The following is a 24,574-nucleotide window of genomic DNA, read 5'->3' as shown; positions in this document are numbered from 1 at the left end:
TTGCCACCTTTGCAGAGATGTTTATTGATTTTGTCGCAAGACTCATCTGTTGTTTCACATATTCTGCTTGAAATATCTGGGATTTTGGGGGGGGGGGGACTTTGGGTTCATAGAAAATAATCTGTTACCGGCATTTTTGTCAGGCGACCACGTGGACATACACTTTTCAGTCAAAATCGGTTTTCTTTTTTCTTAAAAAACACTTTCACGTAGACCTATTTTCGAACTAAGAGCCGTGTTCATTCATTAATAGTTTGGTTCGGGTTACACTTGACAGAGGCAGATAGCCTACGTGACGATGCGCTCGCCTCACCGTTATTGAAGGTGAAGCCAAAGGAACGTGACTCCTGCGGTTCATCGAGAGATCCTCTGGAGACTGGAGTTAGAGAGTATCAGCATCATTCCTTACCCGAATATCTGGACTTTTGGTGGATTCCGCCTGCATTGCAACACTCTGGTCTTCAGGGAGACATCACGAAATGAAACTCTCGTTTGTCATCCAGATTGCGGTGGCGCTTCAACTTCAGCTTTCACCTGCACAGGTGGGCGTCACGTTAAAGCCCTTGGCTACTGTTCATGTCATTTCAGCACTGAATAGCCTATGCTACTTGTTTCACGCCTACTGGCAACAGACATAGATAATCATGATGTCGGACATATGACAATAATGCTCAGCTAATTCAAGATTCAATATCATTTTATTCGTAAACTGTACGGTGTACCTACAGTCACAGTGTTGCTGCCGGCTCCAAGATTATGATACAGATAAACTCTAATGCTCAATTCCTAACACTCTTGTGCTTGGACTAATTATCACAATATCCACATTGTATTCTTTTTATAAACTTTTTTTATTTTCTTTTTCTTTACTTTTATATATTCTTTGGCAATTTCACTTCACTAACTCAGCAAAGCCTTTCATAGGCTACAGCTTGCCTATGTGTGATGGTCTGATGCTCTCTTGATAACATGATCCCCTTTGAACGGCCGTGGCGTCCTAAAAACCGTCGAGTCATGAAGTGGAATGTGACTACATCATCTCCTCGTAGAGAGGATAGCAGCCTTTCATACTTCCCATACAATAGATTATGACTAATGGTAGGCTATGCACGATCTCATATATCGGTCTCTGTCCCATCTGATCTCCCAAGTCCATTCACAGCTTGTCGGGAGAGGTACGATATCAGACTGTTTCTGCGAGCTATTGAGATGCTTGGCAGTCTGACTGGTTACATTTGTCAGGAACGTTTAGAAACTATAGTTCACACCTCTCTGCACTTTTCACATTATCTGCAGCAGACTTTTCTTTTCCATATAGTGATGATCATGATGGCCATGGTGAAGAGGATGAGTTTGTGTGTGTGTGTGTGTGTGTGTGTGTGTGTGTGTGTGTGTGTGTGTGTGTGTGCGTGTGTGTGTGTGTGTGTGTGCGATTGCACTTTGATAAGGATGAGTTTGTGTGTGTGTGTGTGTGTGTGTGTGTGTGTGTGTGTGTGTGTGTGTGTGTGCGCGCGCGCGTGTGCGATTGCACTTTGATAATGTAATTGTAGGCAGATGGCAACTCAGCAGTCCTATCGGTGTCGCCCAGGAGTGGAATAGGACAAAGCTGCTCTGTGCCTCCCTTGGCACTGCCCTGCTCTGCCAGCTTCTAGCCTTACATTCAAAATGTCCCGGCAATACATGTGTCCTAAAACAGGAGTGAGAGCTCATTCACAGGCTTGTGCCATCCCGCACTAACACTTGGGGATGTGCCACCGGACTTTGGCATAATGTGCATGCTGTTACTCCGAAACAGAGCCAGGGAACCCTTTCAGGCCGTTCCTCCCGAGGTGGGTTGGTTCAGGCTCAACAATGCGGCTGTGTCTGCTGCCACGGGGTCTCATGTTTAATGCAGGGCTGGTTCCTCTCCTGGGCCCATTCACCACCATTGTCTCAGCGTTTATAGACTGCTTCTGGCCACAGGACTGAATGGTACTGCCGTCGTCCAGCCAAAGGGCTGTGAATGGAGGGCTTGGGTTTGAGCCGAGAGCTACACTAAGACTCAGCCCTGCTCTCAAGCAATGGCGTGAGCAGCATGTCTCTCTGGGGTTACGAGCCGGTCTGGGGTCAGAGAGGGAGTCAGGGAGAGAGGGAGAGAGAGAGAGGGGGAGGGAGGGAGAGAGAGGGAGGGAGAGAGAGTGGGAGAGAGGGAGAGAGAGAGAGGGTGATGGAGTGGGAGAGCCAGGGGTCTGCCACATCTCTACTAATCCTTATAATCAGCTCATGGACTGCTTAGTCAAAACATGAGTGAGAAAACCCAGTGCTCTTAGTGAATACAGAATCGGGTTCAACAGCTTTGGGCAGCCTGAGGAGGACGGAGGGGAGATGTAAACTATGTACTGTATATTAACCTGAGATTCAAAATATATGACTCCCCGTATGAGTCTTCTCTGTTCAGTGTATCCTCAATACCATGATCTAAGCTCCGATCTATTCCCATATTAAGTAGAACTGAAAAGAAGATAAAGAGACTTTTTTATGTCCTCTCCCTTTTAAGATGTCCAGTATCTTCCTTTGACAACAGGTTTCCCCCACATTTTCACATGGAAGCCAGACAGGGATTTATCCTAATGGTTTTCTGTTCCCTCTCGTCTGACACGGCTTGATAGCTTCAGCATACAGTATAAGTCCTACATTCCAGGGAACTCCATGATTTAGCTTGGAGGATCACGATAAAATAACACTTACACACCTGAGCCAAGATGGACGACATTACAGACACGATCAGAAGGACGTTCTGAAACCAGCAGCAGGCCCATACTGTAGTAGGTGCATGTGGAGACAGTATTGAGGGGGGTTTCCTCAATAGGGTTAGTTCAGTCGGACATTAGTCAGTCAGTCAGTCAGTCAGTCAGTTGGTCAGTCAGTCGGTCAGTCAATCAGTCAGTCAGTCAGTCGGTCAGTCAGTCAGTCAGTCAGTCAGTCAGTCAGTCAGTCAGTCAGTCAGTCAGTCAGTCGGTCAGTCGGTCAGTCGGTCAGTCAGTCAGTCAGTCAGTCAGTCAGTCAGCCAGTCAGTCAGTCAGTCAGTCAGTCAGTCAGTCAGTCAGTCAGTCAGTCAGTCAGTCATTCTTGGTATGGGTCTGGGCTGTTTAGCTGTCCACCCTTGCTTGGCCCACAGTAAACCATTCTTCAGTCTGGCCAACCAGAGTGGAAAAGCAAACATTGGCCATGTGGTTGGGACCATTTATAAATGTCCCTCTCCAGACTCGAGTGTCTCCCTACCCTAAAATATGCTGCTGTAATTGATGATGATGGTTTCTCGTCAGTGTCATGGGTGCAGCTGTTGACACAGGCTTTTTTGAGGTTTGTAACTCTTTTGTTGGTCACTTAGAGGATTGTGTTCAGGCATGTTGAGTAATAAATGCTGTTAATCTTCATACAGATGAATCAGGACACAACTGTGTGTGTGCGTGTATGCATGTGCGTGTGTGTGCAAACAGATTGGAGACAGTCACACTGGCTAGCTGGGGTCGAGGATGGGAAACACCTGGCTTTCCCTTTCAGAACAATGGTGGCCTGTCACACGGTCCCATGATCCTGTCACCAGACCACAGTCCCCTGTCCATATTCCTGCGCTCGAGCCTCTCACATTCCTCCAGTCTTTATTTTCTGCCCTCTCTTATCCTGTACAGTGTATTATTAGCCTTTCCTGCTGTGGGCACCGAGGTGTTGGTGGCACCGAGCGCTTCGTCCTGTCTGCTCTGCTTGCCCACGTTCAAAGAGCCGTGCTGATGACTCCTCTCGAAGGCCCGTTTCCCTCCACGCTGGACGGCTTCCAACACTCATTACCGAGCCGTAGGAATGTACCCGGTCCCCTCTCTATGACTTATCTATCCAGGATTCATCATATCGCTGTCTCTGAATCAGGCTTTTTGCTCATAAACTACACATGAAGACTGACCAACATGAGTCGGCGAGTCGAGGAACTGTTACTCAGCTATTTTTCATGTGACTGCAAATACTGTATCAAGTCTCTAATCCGCGGTCACTTTGAAAGCACTACAGAGAGTGGACCATTGTTTATGCAATTAAAGCCCCTATGATAGATTAAGAAACTATTCCTCTGGCTTTGCTCCAAGAGTAGAGTTTGTGTTGGAGCGGGGTTTGCTCCTCATTTACCTCGTTTGACTCTGGCACTGGAGTGGAGGGCAATTCTTTTTTTGGAGGTCTTTATCCTAACAATTCAGCGGTGATTCATGCTCCCCTCGGCCCTGGGCGGGAGAACAGAGGAAAGCCTGGAGTCCAGAGCTGCGGCTCCCGTACGCTCCGGCCGCGCACGAGGGGATGAGTCTGTACAGGTGTTTCCTTTATATTGAGACTGGGAGCAAAAACAATGCTTGAGCCTGACCATCTGTGTCAAACGCAGCCAATCAGCGCAGCCGTGGGGATACTGGGGAGGGAGGGAGCTATTTATACTCACAGGGTGACAACAGCGGTCCTGAAAACATACCGGAGACCCTTCGCCAACTGACATGCCGGAGGCGACGGGTTGCGACTGATCACGCGCTGCGATGGCACGCACACTCTCGCTTTGCCTAAACGGGCCCCGCGGCCACTCACTCCTCCGAGACTTGGATCTTTTCCGCCTTTCCGTAACTTCCCTAACGTTGGGACACCTCACTTCATCTGAGGGATGGTTTCAGTCATCTATGGGATCTATGGTTTCAGATGGGAGATCACTGACCTGCTGGTTGATAGGGGTCTCGCAATGTCGTGGTGACCCCCCGCCCCCCTCCCTTAACTCTCTAGTTGTAATGCCCCGGCCCAGGGGAGAGTCGCAATCGCAATCAGGAAATATGGATTTCTCCTTCCTCCTACAAGATGGGGGTGAGCGGTGGTGCTCGGGGCGACCGTCCACTTGCTAGGCTTTAATCTCCCATCTGTCTGTAATTTAGTGTGGTTTACACAGGGAGTACAGCGTTTACTGTAATAAGGACCACAATTACCGCCGGTCAGCCTTATCTGGACCCGTGTGTGTGTGTATGTGTGTGTGTGTGTAGTGTGTGGGTACTGTACTGTACATGGGAGTAATGAGCTCTACAGCCTTTAACAAATTGAACAGACCGTTACTTTCTTTGTCATTGCGCTTGCAGGTTTTCCTCCAGTGTCGTAGCGTTGCATTTAAAAGGTTTCAGTTTTCTGAGCGGTATTTTTCCAGACAGTAATCCTACCCTTGGTGGAATTAATACATCACAAGCCATTAGCAGAGCATACGGTACAGAAGGGTTTAGGGTTACTCTTTAAGTGGATGCTTATGCTCCTAAAACATACAGTAAGACAGCTGCTTCTCTCCTTCTGAGGTTTTCCACCAGGAGGGGATGTGGTGTGTTCCACTGGCCTGGATCTGGGAACGGGGGGGCTGGATGGGGGGCTGGTTTTCTCCCAACCCCCTAACTAACCCCGAAACTCACTGACCTGTAACTCATCCAGGGGCCATCGACAGACAATGTCATAGCCACAGAAGACCCGTTTGATTGGTGCCTGGATCTGTTTCATTTTGTGAGAAAAATTCACAGCGGGAACTAGAAGGAAGGTGGACTATATTTGTCTGCTGTGTGTCTGTTGGATCACACTGATATTTTAGCCTGTACTCCTGTATCTAGGCTGGCATTAATCATGAACTTGATATGACGTGATCACTTTCTTTTTCCTTAAATCTGGCTGCTGGGACGAAACCCGCAAGCTCACACTCGCAGCTCTGACAGTGCAGAAGACAACACACCCACACACAATGTCATGTCCACTTCCATTGGAGAACATTTCAGCATCTCATTAACTTCTAAAGGCAAGGGCACAAATGAGCCATGCCTGTCCACAGTCAACTTAGCGTCTTTTCTAGTCAGTGGTACAGGGTGGGTGAAAGAGTGGGCGAAAAGGTGACATTCAGTCTCGGCTAACATTCGATACTCGTGTCATGTTCAAGAAATCCCAAACGACCACTTTTTTGTTTGGTCTACGGCCATGTTGTTTTCTTTTTTTCGCTCTTTAAACTTCCTGGCCTGCCTCCCCCAGCTGGCATGACGCTAGGAGGTTAAAGATGACGCACGTCAGCTGTGTGGGAGTCGGGAATAAGGAGCCCCAGAGTTGCTCTTTCGCGTTGGGCCCGGGGCCCAGAGCAGGTCCTCCTATCAGACACAGGGAGGGTGAGGGGTGGGGGGGACACACTCCCTCGGTCCCTCTATAGGATGGATACAGTATGATGAAGCATTTCAAAGTGTCTTCCCGCTTTAGTTCGAGTTGTACAGGATCTGTGGAGAAATGGATGGCTTCCTTAGCCAGTCATATGACATTTGCGGATGTTTTATCAGTTACTCCTCTCTCTCTCTCTCTCCTTCTCGTTCTCTCTCTCTCTCTCTCTCTCTCCGTCTCCCTGCCCTCTCTCAGCCTCTCAGTGGGAGCAGGGAAACATGTTGTATCGCTCAGCCCCCCGGGGGCCTTGAGAATACGGCCGTACGACGCTCCTGTGGGAAACGCAGGCCGGGCGTTGAGGCTCGTCCGCGGTAGGTGGGGGTGGGGTTGGGGGGTGGGGTGGTTGAGCGCTAGCTAGAGTACACCTCCAACATGTTCACCAGACTGACGGCAAGAACGAGCTCTCCTCAGGAGCCCCCCGGCCCAACCCCCATAAACAGGCCGTGGAATCCGCTTCTCCACAGAGCGGAGTTAATACCTCTAGAGCTAGCTGTTATGAAATCCACCTCGACTGATCCCCTGTTGGGACACGATCAGTTAAAAGGAGACGTGTTTGCAAGAAGGTGCATGTGCTATGAGTAACAGTCCTGATGTCGTTTTTTCTGAAGGATAAAATAGGATACTGGAGGACTTAGTCACTGCTGTTCTATTGGAGGGAGGAGCTGCTACGTGAGGATCCTCATGCAGCCGGCTAATCCGCCAACATTTTGGCGGCCAGCTCACTTCCCTTCTCATGGCCAGGGGAGGTGCCAAGAGAGGCTGCCCTGTCATCACCCGGCTTACCTCTGGGCTTGGAAATCACACACCCCGAATCCTCCCAGCCCCACCGCACACCAGAACGGGACCGAACATCCCTTGTGATGTGGCGGGATCCCCTCCCTCGCGAACGGCTCGAAAAACACGAGGAAAACCTCAAATCACATGCCAATTAACACCGGGGAAAGGATTTATTTTATGACCTTGGCATCAACGGATGGATATAGGGAGACAAATCGACTGCCCATGGAGTTGTAAACGACTTCGGCGATAACCGTGACCTGACCTCTCCCCGGGCCGCGCTGGGAACGGAGGGCGCCGCATCGTCGGAGGGTCCGCGTCCCGTGGCGTGGCACTCGTACCGGATGCTGCTCTGAGCACCAATCCTGGCTTTTGAACAGGTATAGTTCAAACCAGTGTCGTGACATAGTATAGCGCTGCAGTTGACACATCTGCCTAGATTATCCACGTAGGGGGATTTTTGTTGTGGGGCGTGCGCGGAGCGCGTCACGGTCTGCCTCTCCGACGCCGTCTGACCAGCCCACCACCTCTGCGCGCTCAATGAGAGCGTTGGCTAGGCGACGACGCAGCCGGTCTCCATCAGGCAATCAGCGCACCTGTCGCTGATTGCCTCCGCTGCTACAAGAACCAGCGGGACCGGCAGTTCATCGCCAGATCGTAGCCTTATGTACACGGTACAAATCTCGCTCCCTGTGATTCCTAGTCAACTTGCCTTTTCTTTCCCGGACCCTGCCTTACCCCGTTTTGTGTTTTTCCTTCCAAGATTCCCACGGACCCTCCCTCGCGTCTCTCCGGCCCCAGTTCCTCTCGGCCTCCCGCGGATCCCTTCCCCGTCTCCCCGGACCCACAGAACCCCTCGAACCACCCCCGAACCCCTGGACACCCTCGGACGGATCTCCCGGTACCACGCTCGCCTCCTCCCTTGGACATCCCTTGGACTCTCGGACTGTACTGTAGCCAGGCGCACGCACATACATACAACACCCTGCCCGCCTATATCACCCCGCACCCACGGTAGACCACACACATAGTCTTCACTACGCACTACACATAGGTATTCACACATCCCATACTCCGAGACCATTCGGCGCACCACACTTTCTCCCGCATATCCCCTTCCCTACGTCCTGGAAATAAACAAACCCACGGGCTAACGGATCAACCGCTCTGTGCCGCTTCTTTGGTCCCCCCGGGTCGTACCGTACAACATTACGATCTGGCCATGACGGACCCCAGCGGCACAGGGGCGGCTGACGCCCCGGCTCCACCGGTACCCAACGTCTCGGCCCTCTCCGTTCTCTCTGGGGCTGTCCAGCGGCACGAGGGACGGCTAGCCAGCCTGGAGACCCAGCTCACCGACGCCTTTGCACTGATTGTGGCTCGTCTGGATCAGCTGGACAGCACCGCTCGGGCGCAGTCCCAACCTCCGCCCCCCGCCGCTCAACCCATGGCAGCGTCTCCCCCGTACCAGGCTCCTGCGCCCGTCGCTCCGGAGAGAGAGCCGAACCTAGCCACCCCTAGGCCCTACGAGGGCGACTTCGATCTCTGCCGTGGGTTCCTCAGTCAATGCGAATTAGCATTTCGCTACCAACCTAGCCGGTACGCCTCTGACGGGGCTAGGGTGGCATACATCATGTCACTCCTCACAGGTAGGGCCCTTAGATGGGCTACAGCCGCGCTAGATCAGAACGGGTTACTCACCTCAGATTATGCGGTTTTCCGTAGGGAGTTCACTCTGGTGTTTAACCACCCCGTAGACGGATGTGACGCCGCTACACGCCTCCATGTAATCCAGCAGGGCTCTCGTTCTGTCGCGGAGTATACCGTTGAATTCCGCATCCTTGCGGCCGACAGTGGGTGGGGAGACAAGGCCCTCCTCAGTGCCTACCGACGGGGCCTTAGCGAGGCTGTCAAGGACGGTCTTATGAGGGACAGACCCGAGACCTACAACCAGCTGGTGGACCTGGCTCTCATGATGGACCAACGTCTCCGTGAGAGACGCGCCGAGCGCTGTCACCGTCTTCCTCCAGCGGCCCCTAGATCCTCTCCCCCGGCTCCCCGATTCCACCCCGAACCACGGTTCACGACACCCAACGAGCGTGCACCGGCTCTCCGTCCAGCCGAGTCCGAGGAGGAACCGATGCAGGTAGCCCGGTCACGGCTCTCGGAAGCGGTGCGCGAACAGCGCATGCGCGGAGGGCTTTGTTTATACTGTGGGGAGCCCGGTCACTTCATCCGTGCCTGTCCTACCCGCCCAAAAGACAGGGCTTACTAGCTGAGGGGTTACTAGTAAGCCACCTGACGCTGCCCCAGAACAAGAGCTCACCTAGTATGTTATTCCCTGCCTCGATCTCCTGGGACAGCCAGTCATTGACCGTTAGCGCTTTTCTGGACTCTGGGGCAGACGACAGTTTCATTGACAGCACGCTTGTCCGGCAGGCTGGTATCCCCCTTGTTCTCCTGGAAACCCCTCTGGTTGCCTACGCCCTGGATGGGCACACACTAGGGAAAGTTACACACAGCACTAAGTCCCTTTCCTTCTCCATCTCCGGCAACCATGTAGAAACCATGCGTTTTTTTGTTATCTGTTCGCCCACGGCCCCGCTCGTGTTAGGGAGACCCTGGCTCCAGAGACACGATCCCCACGTCTCATGGTCCACAGGGCAGATCCTCGGATGGAGCGTCGCATGCCACGCCAACTGTCTCCGTTCTGCCCCTGGCTCCCCTAGGACGCTCAAGCCTGACCCCTTACCTCCGGATCTGTCTGGCGTTCCTACTATTTACCACGACCTAGCCCCCGTGTTCAGCAAGGAACGCGCTCTCTCTCTACCTCCCCATAGACCCTACGACTGCGCGGTCGACCTCATCCCGGATGCGCCGCGTCCCTCTAGCCGGTTGTATAACCTCTCCCTCCCCGAGAAAAAGGCGATGCGGGAGTATATATCCGAGTCCCTTGCCTCTGGTATCATCCGTCCCTCTTCATCCCCGGTGGCAGCGGGTTTTTTTTTTGTTGGCAAGAAGGACGGCTCGCTCAGGCCCTGCATCGATTACCGTCAGCTCAACGACATCACCATCAAGAACAAATATCCCCTCCCTCTCCTTAGTTCCTCGTTTGAGCCTCTCACCACCTCTGTCATTTTCACGAAATTAGACCTGCGCAACGCTTACCATCTCGTCCGTGTCAGGGAGGGCGACGAGTGGAAGACGGCGTTTAACACACACCTTGGGCACTTTGAATACCTGGTAATGCCGTTCGGGCTCACAAATGCCCCTGCCGTTTTCCAAGCCCTCGTGAATGACGTTTTGCGGGACATGTTAAATATTTTTGTTGTTGTTTACCTGGACGACATTCTTATTTTTTCCCGTTCCCAGCAGGAGCACGAGCAGCATGTCCGCCTGGTCCTCCAGCGGCTCTTGGAGAACCGCCTGTATGTTAAAGCGGAGAAATGCACGTTTCACGCGGCCTCAGTGGAGTTCCTGGGGTACATAGTGGAGGGGGGGCACGTCCGGACCGACCCCCGAAAAGTGAAGGCGGTGGTGGAGTGGGCCCAACCCACCAACCGGACTGAATTGCGTCAGTTCCTGGGGTTTGCGGGGTTCTATCGCCGTTTCATCCGTGGCTTCAGTAAGGTGGCAGCCCCTCTCCACGAGCTCACATCCACTCTTCGAGTTTTTTCCTGGACCCCGGAGGCGGACGCTGCGTTTGAGACCCTGAAGGGGTTGTTCACGGAGGCTCCGGTGCTCGGCCATCCAGACCCAGCCCGGCCGTTCGTCGTGGAGGTGGACGCGTCAGACACGGGCGTCGGAGCCGTCCTCTCCCAGCGGTCTGAAGAGGGCAAACCGCTCCACCCCTGCGCGTTTTTCTCCCGGCGTCTCACCCCCGCAGAACGCAACTACGACGTGGGGAACAGGGAGCTGCTGGCAGTCCACGAGGCCCTGGTTGAGTGGCGGCACTGGCTCGAGGGGGCTGAGCTGCCGTTCTTGGTGTGGACAGACCATCGCAACCTCACCTACATCAAGACCGCCAAGCGGCTAAACGACCGGCAGGCACGCTGGGCCCAATTTTTCAGCAGTTTTGATTTTACCCTCTCCTACCGCCCAGGCTCCCGAAACACCAAGGCGGACGCCCTCTCCCGGCAGTTCGCGGAGGAGGCAGCCGACCACGACACCCCTGACCCCATCCTGCCCCCAGCCCGAGTGGTGGGTGTCGTCACCTGGGCCATCGACTCTGTGGTCAGGGCGGCTCTTCGCGCCCAGCCAGGCCCAGGCAACGGACCCCTCAACCGCCTCTATGTCCCGACCCTGGTGCGTTCTCGGGTCCTCGAGTGGGGCCATTCCAGCCGTTTTGCCTGCCACCCCGGCGCCCACCGCACGCTGACCTTCCTCCAGCGGCGCTATTGGTGGCCCTCCATAGCGGCTGACACCAGGGAGTTCGTTGCAGCCTGCGTCACCTGTGCCCGGAACAAGGCGTCCCATCGACCTCCGGCGGGCCTCCTACGTCCCCTACCGGTTCCCAGTCGGCCTTGGTCCCACATCGGGCTCGACTTTGTCACAGGTTTCCCCAGGTCCCAGGGCAACACCGTGATCCTCACCATCGTCGACCGGTTTTCCAAGACCGCCCACTTTGTGGCTCTGCCCAAACTCCCCTCCTCTGCGGAGACCGCCGACCTCCTCGTCTCCCACATCGTCCGGCTCCACGGCATACCCCAGGACATCGTCTCTGACCGTGGTCCCCAGTTCACCTCTCGGGTGTGGCAGGCCTTCTGCAAGGGGATTGGGGCCACGGTTAGCCTCTCCTCCGGGTACCACCCCCAGACCAACGGGCAGGCGGAGCGGACCAACCAAAGCCTGGAGGCGATGCTGCGCTGTGCCACCTCCCGCAGCCCCGCCTCCTGGAGCAAGTACCTGGCCTGGGTGGAGTACGCCTACAACTCCATGACCAGCTCAGCACTGGGTATGTCGCCTTTTGAGTGTTCCCTGGGTTACCAACCACCTATGTTCCCCCAGCAGGAGTCCGAGGTGGCGGTTCCGTCCACTCGGGCCCATCTCCGGCGGTGTCGGCGCATATGGAAGGTCGCCCGTGCTGCGCTGCTGAGAGCCACGGAGCGGTCCCGGCGTTGCGCCAATCGACGGCGGGTTCCGGCTCCCCTGTACCGCCCCGGCCAGCGCGTCTGGCTTCTGGCCAGGGATCTCCCTCTCCAGGTCCCCTCCCGGAAGCTCGCTCCCCGCTACGTGGGGCCCTATACCATCGACCGGGTCATCAACCCCACCGCGGTACGTCTCTCCCTCCCTCCATCCCTGAAGGTGCACCCGGTGTTCCATGTGTCACTACTTAAACCGGTGTCTGTCAGTGCCCTGTCGCCCCCTGTCTCAGCTCCCCCTCCTCCCCGTGTCCTCGAGGACGGCGACCAGGTGTGGCCCGTCAAGCGGCTGCTCGCCGTCCGGCGTCGGGGCCGGGGGTTCCAGTACTTGGTGGACTGGGTGGGTTTCGGCCCCGAAGACCGGAGCTGGGTGCCCCCTTCCTATCTGGCTGACCCTGCCCTGTTGGCCGACTTCTATCGGGCCCACCCTGACGCCCTTGGGCGCTCGCCGGGAGTCTCGCGTCGGGAGGGGGGTACTGTTGTGGGGCGTGCGCGGAGCGCGTCACGGTCTGCCTCTCCGACGCCGTCTGACCAGCCCACCACCTCTGCGCGCTCAATGAGAGCGTTGGCTAGGCGACGACGCAGCCGGTCTCCATCAGGCAATCAGCGCACCTGTCGCTGATTGCCTCCGCTGCTACAAGAACCAGCGGGACCGGCAGTTCATCGCCAGATCGTAGCCTTATGTACACGGTACAAATCTCGCTCCCTGTGATTCCTAGTCAACTTGCCTTTTCTTTCCCGGACCCTGCCTTACCCCGTTTTGTGTTTTTCCTTCCAAGATTCCCACGGACCCTCCCTCGCGTCTCTCCGGCCCCAGTTCCTCTCGGCCTCCCGCGGATCCCTTCCCCGTCTCCCCGGACCCACAGAACCCCTCGAACCACCCCCGAACCCCTGGACACCCTCGGACGGATCTCCCGGTACCACGCTCGCCTCCTCCCTTGGACATCCCTTGGACTCTCGGACTGTACTGTAGCCAGGCGCACGCACATACATACAACACCCTGCCCGCCTATATCACCCCGCACCCACGGTAGACCACACACATAGTCTTCACTACGCACTACACATAGGTATTCACACATCCCATACTCCGAGACCATTCGGCGCACCACACTTTCTCCCGCATATCCCCTTCCCTACGTCCTGGAAATAAACAAACCCACGGGCTAACGGATCAACCGCTCTGTGCCGCTTCTTTGGTCCCCCCGGGTCGTACCGTACAACAATTTTACCCCAGGCCTGCGGTAAGCAGAAGGACCTGGAGAGCCAGAGATGCCCGGGCAAGACGGGCATTCCTGGTTATTGACTATTTCATAGAATGTTCATATTCGTCCCTAGTGCCGGAAAGCTCCATTGAAAGGGTCTACAGCGTGGAGAGAAAGTCCAGACTGCGGTGGTGGACTGGCAGTTTTGTGGTCTGTGAGTGCTGGGGGTTCTGGTCTATGTCTTAGTGCTGAGAAGAGAGGATCCCATGTCTCCAACCCACTTATTAGAGGCGAGACCTGGCTGCCATTCACTCACGCCACTGAGAGACACAGGAAACTGAGAAGCACTTAGGAGGGGTTTCTGGAAGTGTGTGTGTGTGTGTGTGTGTGTGTGTGTGTGTGTGTGTGTGTGTGTGTGTGTGTGTGTCAGATTACTGCTGTCTCGGACGGATGGATGTACAGTATGATCATTATGAAAGCAGGACATTCCTCTTCATTAAAATTGTTTGGATATAGTATTTGGCTGACCGTAGCACAGCTTACCCGCAAACTCACTTTGGACCAGAACAGAACAGGAAGGGAGGCATTTCGAGGATGATCTGACTGTCAAAAAAACAACTTTTATTCCATCTGACATTCCATTGCTTGCCTGTTTGCCGTTGCTTGCCGTTGCATAATAACTGTAATAACTGTTGGACTGGTCCTAAGAGTTCAGCTCAACAGACTGCAGGCTAATTGAGCGTGTTATTAGATTAGTTGCAAGGTCTGCATCAGAGAGAGGAACTCAACGCCAGATGTGAGATATCGGAAGCGGGTTGTGTGCCGCCTGTCCAAAGGTTCAACCAGAGGGTATTTTATCTAATCGAAAGTTCTCTTCCTGAGCTGAGATGGAGTCACCCCAAGGTTTTGTGCTTTTCCAGACAAATGATGAGAAATGTACTCGGTTTCTCGTGGGAGGATGGGAAAATCAAGACAGGGGGGAAACCACCAATGAGAAAATAAATAGAGGGTTGAATCTTACACCACATGAAAAAGGCTTTGAACCTAAACAGTTGAACACATTGAGGAATGGGATGGATCTGGTGCTTGTCAAAATGACTTTTCCACAGAAAAAAAAAAACTACCTTTCAGTTCTTTCCCTTCTCCTCTCCTAGTGATTTCAGTATTGACCACTAGAGGGCACAGCCATGTCGCTTATAATTTGGATTTGTCGAGATCATTGCACTGCTACAACAGGGACAACGATGGAAATAAGTCTTGGACTTTTCATTTTATCCCTGACAATGCAGACACATATGTTTTTTATACTTATGTTTTGCTTTTGTCAATAAATCTAATCAAAATCAAATTGAAAGATTGTGACTGACACTCATTCTGAAATCACCACATCTGACAACTGTTTAGTTCATAGTTCTCCCAAAATGTTATACGGTTTTCATCATTAACTTTTTTAAATTGTTATGTTCAGGAGCGATTTTTAAACCCAGATCTCTTCTGTTTTGCAGAGCTCTGACTCATCCAGCACAAACAGCACAGATGAAGGTAAGAAACCTCTATGTCTTAATCCACCTCTCTCACTTACGAGTCTCTCTCACTTCCCCACACAGATACAAGACAGACACAAGTGTGTGTGTGTGTGTGTGTGTGTGTGTGTGTGTGTGTGTGTGTGTGTGTGTGTGTGTGTGTGTGTGTGTGTGTGTCTTTGCTTTGCATCACCCCATCGGCACTAGAACGTCCGGCTCAATTGATTTATCTATTTTTAATACAAATGCAAGTACATGCTTGTTGAATACTGCTTGATTACTACTGACTTATGTGAGAGTGGGTTAATCATGTGATTGCGGAGGGTTGCAGGGGGTACGTCAGGACAAGCAGGGATTACCCAAGGTCAGGGTGGGTTTTCCCAGAGCCCTTAGCCGGGATGATGGATGAGGTACTGGGGACACCCCCTTCACCCGATCCCCTTCGCCTCCAGCCTCTCTCTACTGTAAATCAGGACACAACGAGAGGCTGGGAATGCGAGACTTCACTCTGTACTCGTAGAGCGTGGCTGGGCAACGTGCTGAGAGACGACCGTGGGGAAGCTGGTGATTGGCTCGGGGAGCTGGTGATTGGCTCGGGGAGCTGGTGATTGGCTCGGGGAGCAGGATGACGGCATTCCAGCCACCCACCCCGCTGTCTGTTTTTATAAACAGCTGTTAGGATGGAGGGCTCTGTGCGCTGACCCCCAGGGTCAGCCTGGTCCCAGAGGTGCAGTTCAGCTTAAGCCCCGGTACCAGCCTCAACCCCAGTCCCTGCTCCAGCCCCGGTACCAGCCTCAACCCCAGTCCCTGCTCCAGCCCCGGCACCAGCCTCAACCCCAGTCCCTGCTCCAGCCCCGGTACCAGCCTCAACCCCAGTCCCTGTTCCAGCCCCAGCACCAGCCTCAACCCCAGTCCCTGCTCCAGCCCCAGCACCAGCCTCAACCCCAGTCCCTGCTCCAGCCCCAGCACCAGCCTCAACCCCAGTCCCTGCTCCAGCCCCGGTACCAGCCTCAACCCCAGTCCCTGCTCCAGCCCCGGTACCAGCCTCAACCCCAGTCCCTGCTCCAGCCCCGGGACCAGCCTCAACCCCAGTCCCTGTTCCAGCCCCAGCACCAGCCTCAACCCCAGTCCCTGCTCCAGCCCCAGCACCAGCCTCAACCCCAGTCCCTGCTCCAGCCCCGGTACCAGCCTCAACCCCAGTCCCTGTTCCAGCACCAGCCTCAACCCCAGTCCCTGATCCAGCCCCAGCACCAGCCTCAACCCCAGTCCCTGCTCCAGCCCCGGTACCAGCCCCAGGCCCAGTCCCTGCTCCAGCCCCGGTACCAGCCCCAGGCCCAGTACCTAGCCAGGTTCTGCTTATTGCCATTTTTCCCCAGCATTTATTTATCTTCCCTCTCTGTGTTGTTCAAGTACAGTCGGCCATGTTTTCCCCCGCTGACGATGCTATCGGGACACTTTCACACATATGCTCCCACGGGAAAGCTTGCATTACACAAACAATTTTTCTTAAAAATGAAAACAGGATACACGTCAGGCATCAGTGGGAGTTTCCATGCTTGCAACAACATTTTGAGAGCACCCCGTTGGAAGTACACAGGCTGTTCTGTTTTTGTCTTGTTATGATCATGCTGTGTGACCAATTCATTACAGTTTAGAGCAGAGGATAATTCAGTATGGCCTAAACACACTGGTCAAGAAATCTGTCAAGAAGTGGCTCATGGACAGGGTAGAGGAATAGCGCCTTTATACTAGGATTCTAACCAGTTTTTAGTTGGAATCCTACTATCCACTTTTCTAATGTTTTAAATGTATGTTTTTATGTCATGTCATGTTTGTCATGTCATGTGGCCTAACAGCCCCTGGGACCATGATGGAAATAAGGGTTTTTCTCTTTGTCATGTTATCCTTTGGATTCCTGTCTGTGTTTTTAAATCCATCAATAAATCAAATCAAATCAAATCAAATACACACACACAATGTACAATATATTGTATCATACACACACACACCAGGTTGATGTGAAATCCCCCTCCTTGCATAACACAGTATGACATATGATATGACACCAGGTTCATTAGGCGGACTGTGGTCTCAACCCCAGACCCATGAGAGTTCTTTCGCTGATACGCTACGTAAGCTATGCTAACTACGTTACTGCATGCTGCAGATCTCTCTATGGGTCTGGGACACTTCATGCAAAAATCTGGTGCTCAAATCTTGGCAATTCACAGGAATCCCTGCGAAACCAATCAGTAACGACTTTCGCTATCAGGCGTTCCCACCCATAGATATGCCCCGCCCATCTAACCTGGGCTAGCGTCTCTCGTTTGCTGCTACGACCTGTCACTCTTTCAATTTTGATATCGATACGCCCTCAGAATACCAGCTTGAGCGCCGAAGTGGCACAGACTCTATTACTGTATGTAGTATGTGGAATGCAGCGATTCAATTTAATATTTGAGTCTGGAGAGAGACTAGGTGGACTCTTATTGTGCAAATGTGCATCTTTCCCACCTGACGGGTGCTGTAACTGGATGTTAATACCATCTTGTGGCTAGCTACTCTAGCTACATGCAGGTGCTGCACCAGCAACGTCCACTGTGGCTGGGGCACACAGAGAACTAACTGTGGCCACCACTACTGTATCTTACAGTATTATCCCATTGATTGACAGCCATCTCGCCCTGTCTCCTCTCCCCTCCAGTGATGCTGTTCCAGGAAGTGTGGGGGCGGAGCTTCTGCCGGACCATAGAGAAGCTGGTGGAGGTGGTGCAGGAGTACCCCGGGGAGGTGGAGCACATCTACAGCCCTTCCTGTGTGCCGCTGGTTCGCTGCGCCGGCTGCTGTGGAGATGAGAACCTTGAGTGTCATCCCACCCAGACTTCCAATGTCACCATGCAGGTGCTCCTCCTGAAGTCTTGCTTTCAGGCCGTTTCAGATTCATAACTTGGCACAGAAAGTCAGCTCCACCGCTACATAATTAATACAGTAACTATTGTCTTTATGCTCCACTGCTACTGTATTAATAACTCGTGTCTGTCTCCTCAGCTGTTGAAAATCAAGCCAGCAGAGCAGGGCCAGGAATATGTAGAGATGACATTTTTTGAGCACCAGACATGTGAATGTAGGTAAGAGGAAAAAAAACTCCATGTTTTGGTAATACATGTGACTGCCATAAGTGTAGTACCTGTAGGTTAATTGACTTAAATGGCATGTTCTATCTTACCTAATGTGTTTGTTTCGTCCTCAGAATCAGGAGGGCATTGGCAAAAAGTGAAAGGTGAGCATATTAATTGTCTTCATGTCACCATTGAAGTTTATCAATGGAATAAACTCATTCCAGATGATTAAGTTTACAAGATTGTACCTGTTGTGAGTGATGTCTATGTTCAGAGAGGGCTGGGGTCTCTAACTTGTACATGGGAAATCATTCTGTAGGAGGAAACCAAGAGGTCGAGGAAGGAAACGAAAGGACAGACACAGAGTGAAAGATTGTGACAAGTGAGTAGCACGGTACTCTCCATAAAAAAACAAAAAACATCCAAAGACCCTAACTAGTACATACTAGACTTGTGTTACAATGTAAAAGTATGCTAATTTCTTACGTTTTGTTCCGTTTGTTTCCCAAAGGTGTCAGACTCTGCCGCCTCGCAGGTAACTGCAGCAGCTGACCTGCCCTTGTCCCAAACCGACGCAATATTTATTCACTTCCCAGTTCTACCAGCATCAAGTGTGTGTGTGTGTGTGTGTCTGCACCTACAGACTCAAGCAGCTGGTTTGTTATGGTGAGATGTCTGACTAAGGTTCCACAGGAAGCTCCTGTTGCTGGGTGGAAGCAACCGTGTGAAACGCCTGACATAACTGACGTTTCTAGGAAACCAGTGCAATGGAGGACCAAAATGGATGGAACATGGATGCCTTTTCTATTACTGTATAACATGATGATGATGATGATGATAATTATTATTATTATTATTATTATTGGCTATTGTTATTTTTCATTACTGTGGTTGATTAAGCTGGTTACTCCCTTTCATAATGAATATTTATTAATGCATTTTCCTATCATTAAATCACAGCACCTATTTTTACCTATCGGTGAACTAAAGTAACAACTTGGAACAGGTTTCCATTTTTTCATTTAAACTTTAGGACCAAAAGAACTTTCAAGGACCCTTACCACTGACTGCTATATCTTACTCAAGACTGTACTTTCCTGTTAAGTAATGAAGCAAATTATACTACTTTTTGGTTGAAATATGTGAGGATTCTAATGTATGACGTGGGCCTCCTTTATGGCTCCAACGCAGTAGGCTACTGTATGTGACTATAGTAAAATATCCCTCTCTAGTGGCTATATGTGGTATTGTTAACATCAATAAGGTTTTGTCAAGAAAGAGGTTTGATATAAGATATTGTTGTGGTGATAGTTATGTCAATAAGTTTGTATTTTATATTTCCTCAATTTTTTATGTTGGTGTGAATGTGTAGCCTACTTTTAAGGGAAATGAGAATAAACACATTTACAAGGAATGCAAACCAGCAGCTTGTGGTGATGAATTATAATTTATGTCATATTTCTGAATTTTATAGACTTTTATGTTCATTTCATAACGTATTTAAATGTTTTAAACCAAAGATTGAAGGTGTCTGCTGCTCCTAGGACCTCATAATGCAATGTTTTCTACCCAATATAAATGGATTCTCATATCTCTCTCTCTTTCAAACACTATGTTTGCCTTACAGTTTATGTCATGCAATACTAATGTTGTGAATGTGGCACTCTGGCCACCTGCTGTAATGTTTATGGGATTTTGTACTCTCCTACTTTGTCCTGATGTGGGCCTTCATGTTTATGAGTTGCTGAGTATCAGTATGTTATGGGAGACTAATCCATAGAAGATGGACCAGCTCGAATTTTGTTCAACACATGGGAATGTTCAATGGTTTTTTGCTGAGCTTGAAGGCCTATTCGTGAACAGTTTGAAGACTACAGTAAGATTTTCAATATCAGTTTTACCAAGAACATTTTTCACATAAGCCTAACTCAAAATTAAATACAGTATGTGACACTTTAATTATGATACAGAAATGTCCAAACAATTATGTGTATTGTAAATAGATGCAAATAACTGTGAACATAATAATAAAGAGATATATCATTGTATTGCTGGTTGTGTGTTATTACATACACAAAATCAGAGAGCACAGACCTCCGGCTCTGAATGCATTTCGTGGCTCTGTGCACGTTAAACTTGAATGGGTTCTAAATTGGCCCATGCAACACTCCTCCACTGAGTTTCATGAAAAGCAGTCTGGTAGTTTTTGTGTAATCCTAGTCCAAAAAATGAATGGAGGTGAATAGGTGTCCGAGCCATGTTCGGGTGGCTTGTGATTTACTGGGGCGGAGGCAGGGGCGGACTGGCCATCGGTAGCACGGGGAGTTTCCCGCCTGGCCCATGGTGAATGGCCTGCCACCCCACCCCCCCGTCACCAAATCGCACGACAATCAGAATTGCCAGTCCGCCCCTGCGGAGGTAAAAATGACTGGAGGGGAATGGATGGCTGTATTTGGCTGGCTCTGAGGTGCCCCCCTCGGGTCACAGCCAGCGGGGGTAGAGCAGTGCACACAGGGCTCTACCCCCGCACACCCCAGTCCAAACTCCGTGTCTCTAGCACCCTCACATTGGCAGCTGGCCTCCGGCTGTGTGGCGCCCCCCTCTGATCACAGCTGGTGGGAGACAGTCCGGGCTCTCCCCCCACACACCTCAGTCCAAATGCCGTGTCTCTAGTACCCTCACTCTTACTCTGGGAACCAGCAATGTGATTTATGCTGCCACTGAAGGCAAGGTTGTTCAAAGCTTGCCGTCTTCGAATGTGGGCTGCCAGCCCTGAACCAGGAAAGACCTCTCGTCCCATATGTTCCCAATGACCAGAAATATCCGAGGCAGATGAAAAGTTCACATCCTGCTAACAGCCGGCGGCTCTGCATCCACCACATCGAGGTCATCCTTAGTCCATCTGACTGGAGAGGAGGCAACAGATCTCTCTGAGACAGTTATGAACAGAAGGATTCAAGGAATGGACAAATCAGACTCTCTGGTCAAGAGAGCAGCCGACACAGCCCCATCTGTCAAACCACCACAGTCACCTAAAGCCGGCTGGGAGCAGGATCTCCGTCGGAGAAACTTTTGCAATTGCTGGGAAGGAGTCTTTGTAGGAACGGTCACTTCCTCACACAGCTCCATCTGACAAACCACCACTCTCCATGAACAGACTAACACAGCTCAATCTGACAAACCACCACTCTCCATGACCAGACTCCATGACCAGATTCAATCACGGGACTCGATGACCAGACTTGATGACCTGATTCGATGACCAGACTCAATGACCAGACTTGATGACCGGACTCTCCAGTTCCCCCCAACATGAGCCACTGAACAAACACAAGATGTTCAAGACACAATACATAACAAATAACCCCACAATGACAGACTGACCAACTCCGATCTACTCAACTACCTACCTACCAACCACATGTCGAGGCCACTGGGGCAAACAGGCTCTTGAGATGACATCTGTCCTCACATGCTAGTCCAAACTACCAGAGTTTAGTTCATCAAAACTGTAGACAGGGTACTTCATCATATCTACATATGTTGTCTTCAGAGCACCACGTGTGGCTTTACCATGCTTGGGTTCCCAGAGGACAAGGTTTGAAGTGATGAGGTCAGGGTGTTCGCTATGGTCAGCTATCATCAGTCTCCAATGATGTATCTTTGTGTTCACCAGCGGTAGACCAACATAGAGTTCAACAATGTTCATGTGTTCATCAAGCGTGAGCAATTTGGGGTAAATTGGATAATGTATGTAGGAGTTATGAGGACTTCCTGTAAGCAGTAGATGGCGCTATAAGTATGACTCAATGCTGACGCACAGATGTGTTCAGGATGCGACCTTCATCAACCTTGAGCAATTTGGAGTAAATGGGATAATGTATGTAGGAGTTATGAGGACTTCCTGTTTCACCAGTAGGTGGCGCTATAAGTATGACTCAATGCTGACGCACAGATGTGTTCAGGATGCGACCTTCATCAACCCTGAGCAATTTGGAGTAAATGGGATAAAGTATGTAGGAGTTATGAGGACTTCCGGTTTCACCAGTAGGTGGCGCTGTAGGTATGACACAATACTGACTTACAGATGTGTTCAGGATGCGACCTTCATCAACCCTGAGCAATTTGGAGTAAATCGGATAACGTATGTAGGAGTTATTAGGACTTCCTGTTTCGGCAGTAGGTGGTGCTGTACCGACGCATAGATGTGTTCAGAATGCGACCTTCATGAAGCGTCAGCAATTTGGTGCAAATCGGATAATGTATGTAGGAGTTTTGAGGATTTCCTGTTTCACCAATAGGTGGCGCTATAAGTATGACGCAATACTGACACATAGATGTGTTCAGGACAGAACCTTCATGAAGCATGAGAAATATCGGACAAATTGGATAATGTATGGAGGAGTTATGAGGACATCCTGTTTTATGGCGAAATGTCAAAATTTGGCGGGGCAGCACGGCAAGGATGTTTGGTGAAAACTAATTTTTTTAACTTTTGATCACAAAGGTCTTAAGATGAAGCTGACCGAATATAAAGTTTATCGGATGAAATCTGTAGGAGGAGTTCGTTAATGGCGCAGTACCCCGACACGCGTGGGGTGCAAGGGCCCGCTCACTGCTGCTTTCAGCCCTAGTTATAACTTATAACTCAATAACCCTTCCTTTTACAGTTCCCTAATTACTAAGTATTTACCTGGTAAATGTATGGTAATTTGTAGTGTATTATTAGGTAATTACCACTGGTAGTAAGTAGGCAAATACTGTACAGTTGAACTACAGCTGAAATACAAAGAAGAAGCTCCACTATTACCCATCAACTCAACTAAGTAGAGTGTATAGTGTAGTTGTGACCGGTTTAGGTTGGTATGGAAAGGGGAATGATCTATTACAAGGTGCATGGTAAGAGCCTGGTATTACCAAACAAGGCTTCATTTTACAGTACAGTCTCAGATTACTTGACATTATTAAATGAAATGTATGTATTTGAGCTACTGTACTGGGGGTGTGTCATCTCATCATTCCTGTGTGTATATTCCATGGTGTGTGTGTGTGTGTGTGTGTGTGTGTGTGTGTGTGTGTGTGTGTGTGTACAATTTGAGGACAAGCGTGAATGGCAAAGTGGGAAAGAGTGATAATAGTCAGCAGGAAGGCAAGATAGAGAGTGTGCTTGTGTGTGCGTGGGTGTGTGTGTGTGTGTGTGTGTGAGAGAGAGAGAGAGAGAGAGAGAGAGAGAGAGACTGAAATCTGAGCAACCCACAACACTCCCCATCCCTCTGCTTGCCGTGTGACGTCGAGACTGTGTTGCTATGGGCAACCAGCCGAGTGGGAGGGAGAGAGGGAGACTGCAGCAGAGCAGCTGGTGGGAGGATCAGACTGTCGACCGACAGCAGAGGACAGAGTGGAGCGAAAAAGGATAAAACCTTCCATATTTTCTACTCCTCTCAGCGCTTTCACCGTTTCAGTTCTTCCGGCAGACTAGAACAGAATTGCAGAGGACGTTTGGGCCAGCAGCAGCCGGGCAGCCACCATCGACATGCGGTGCTATTCATCCAATGGGCTGTGAGCGTGCTGCTCCCAAGCGCAAGGCAGGGCTCCAGATCTTTTAATAATGAATGAAGCGTCTGGAAGATAGCGCGCCACACTCATCGCAAGTTCCCGCTCAGAAACGGAAGAGACGACACCAGCGACAACCAGCTACACAGACCCCCCCACCCCCCGTCGCTAACAACAGCCATGAAGGGACGCCACAGACAGGCACAAACGGCTGAGGATGCTGAGGCCGACACCGACACCCTCTCCTCTGTGGTCGCCCATCCCCATTTGGGCCCCCCTCCTCCCCGGGCCCTGTCCCCCTCCTCCCTCCTGGCCCTCCCCTCGCCCGCCTCACGCAGGTCCATCTCTATGGGAGACTTCCGCAGGGTGACGGGGGTGCCGACGGGTTCGGAGCCCCCCTCGGCCTCCACCACTGCCCCTTCCTCCAGGCTGGTCACACCCTCCTCTAGCATGGAGTTCCAGGCTGCTCGCCGGCGCCTCCTGGAGGTGGAAGAGCGTCAGCGCGTGATCCGGGAAATGGAGCAGCGTCTGGAGGAGCTGAGGGAGGTGTTTGTGCGTTCAGAGCAGGAGGCGGTGGTCCATGGGGAACTGGTGTCACATATTGCCGTGGCCAGCCAGCAGGGAGAACTGTTAGTGGCCGAGAACAGCAAGAAGCTGAAGAAAGGCCTGAGGTTCAAGAAACATCGACCGACCATCGTCTTCTCGTCAATGCTGGGGCTGAGGACCTGCCTGCCCTGGCCCGTAAAACTCAAATAGGACCATCGCCCCGGACCTCTATAGCCTCCCTTTCTCCATCTTCCCTGAACCCCCAGCTTCAACCCCCTTCACTACCATGCTACCGTACCCCCCAACTCTGCTGCGCTGAGACTGGACCTCTGGAAACTGGAGTGCCTACTTTATTCTGCATGTAGATCTATCTCTAGAGCAGTCTGCTCCAGCCCGGCCTACTGGACCTAGCCTGGTCTGCTGGAAATAGCCTGGTCTGTGGAGTTAGCCTGTTCTGCTGGAGCTAGCCTGGTCTGTTGGAG

General features: G+C 51.5%; 2 protein-coding genes across 2 annotated transcripts; both read left to right on the top strand.

Annotated features, from left to right (window-relative positions):
- Positions 1–479: 479 nt before the first annotated feature.
- On the top strand, positions 480–18,532 carry pgfb (placental growth factor b; the record flags this gene model as incomplete). Its single annotated transcript, XM_084438410.1, has 7 exons — positions 480–542; positions 14,857–14,893; positions 17,579–17,775; positions 17,923–18,002; positions 18,125–18,154; positions 18,313–18,375; positions 18,505–18,532. 7 exons carry the CDS (start codon positions 480–482, stop codon positions 18,530–18,532), a joined length of 498 nt encoding a protein of 165 aa, XP_084294536.1.
- Positions 18,533–23,726: 5,194 nt separating this feature from the next.
- LOC311309229 (TMF-regulated nuclear protein 1-like) lies at positions 23,727–24,302 on the top strand (the record flags this gene model as incomplete). The annotated part of the gene is made up of 1 exon (XM_084438409.1): positions 23,727–24,302. One exon carries the CDS (start codon positions 23,727–23,729, stop codon positions 24,300–24,302), a length of 576 nt encoding a protein of 191 aa, XP_084294535.1.
- Between the last annotated feature and the right edge of the window lie 272 nt (positions 24,303–24,574).

This window comes from Borostomias antarcticus (genome assembly GCF_949987555.1).
Source record: "Borostomias antarcticus genome assembly, chromosome: 5".
NCBI lineage: Eukaryota > Metazoa > Chordata > Actinopteri > Stomiiformes > Stomiidae > Borostomias > Borostomias antarcticus.
This window is presented reverse-complemented; position numbering and strand designations above follow the sequence as displayed.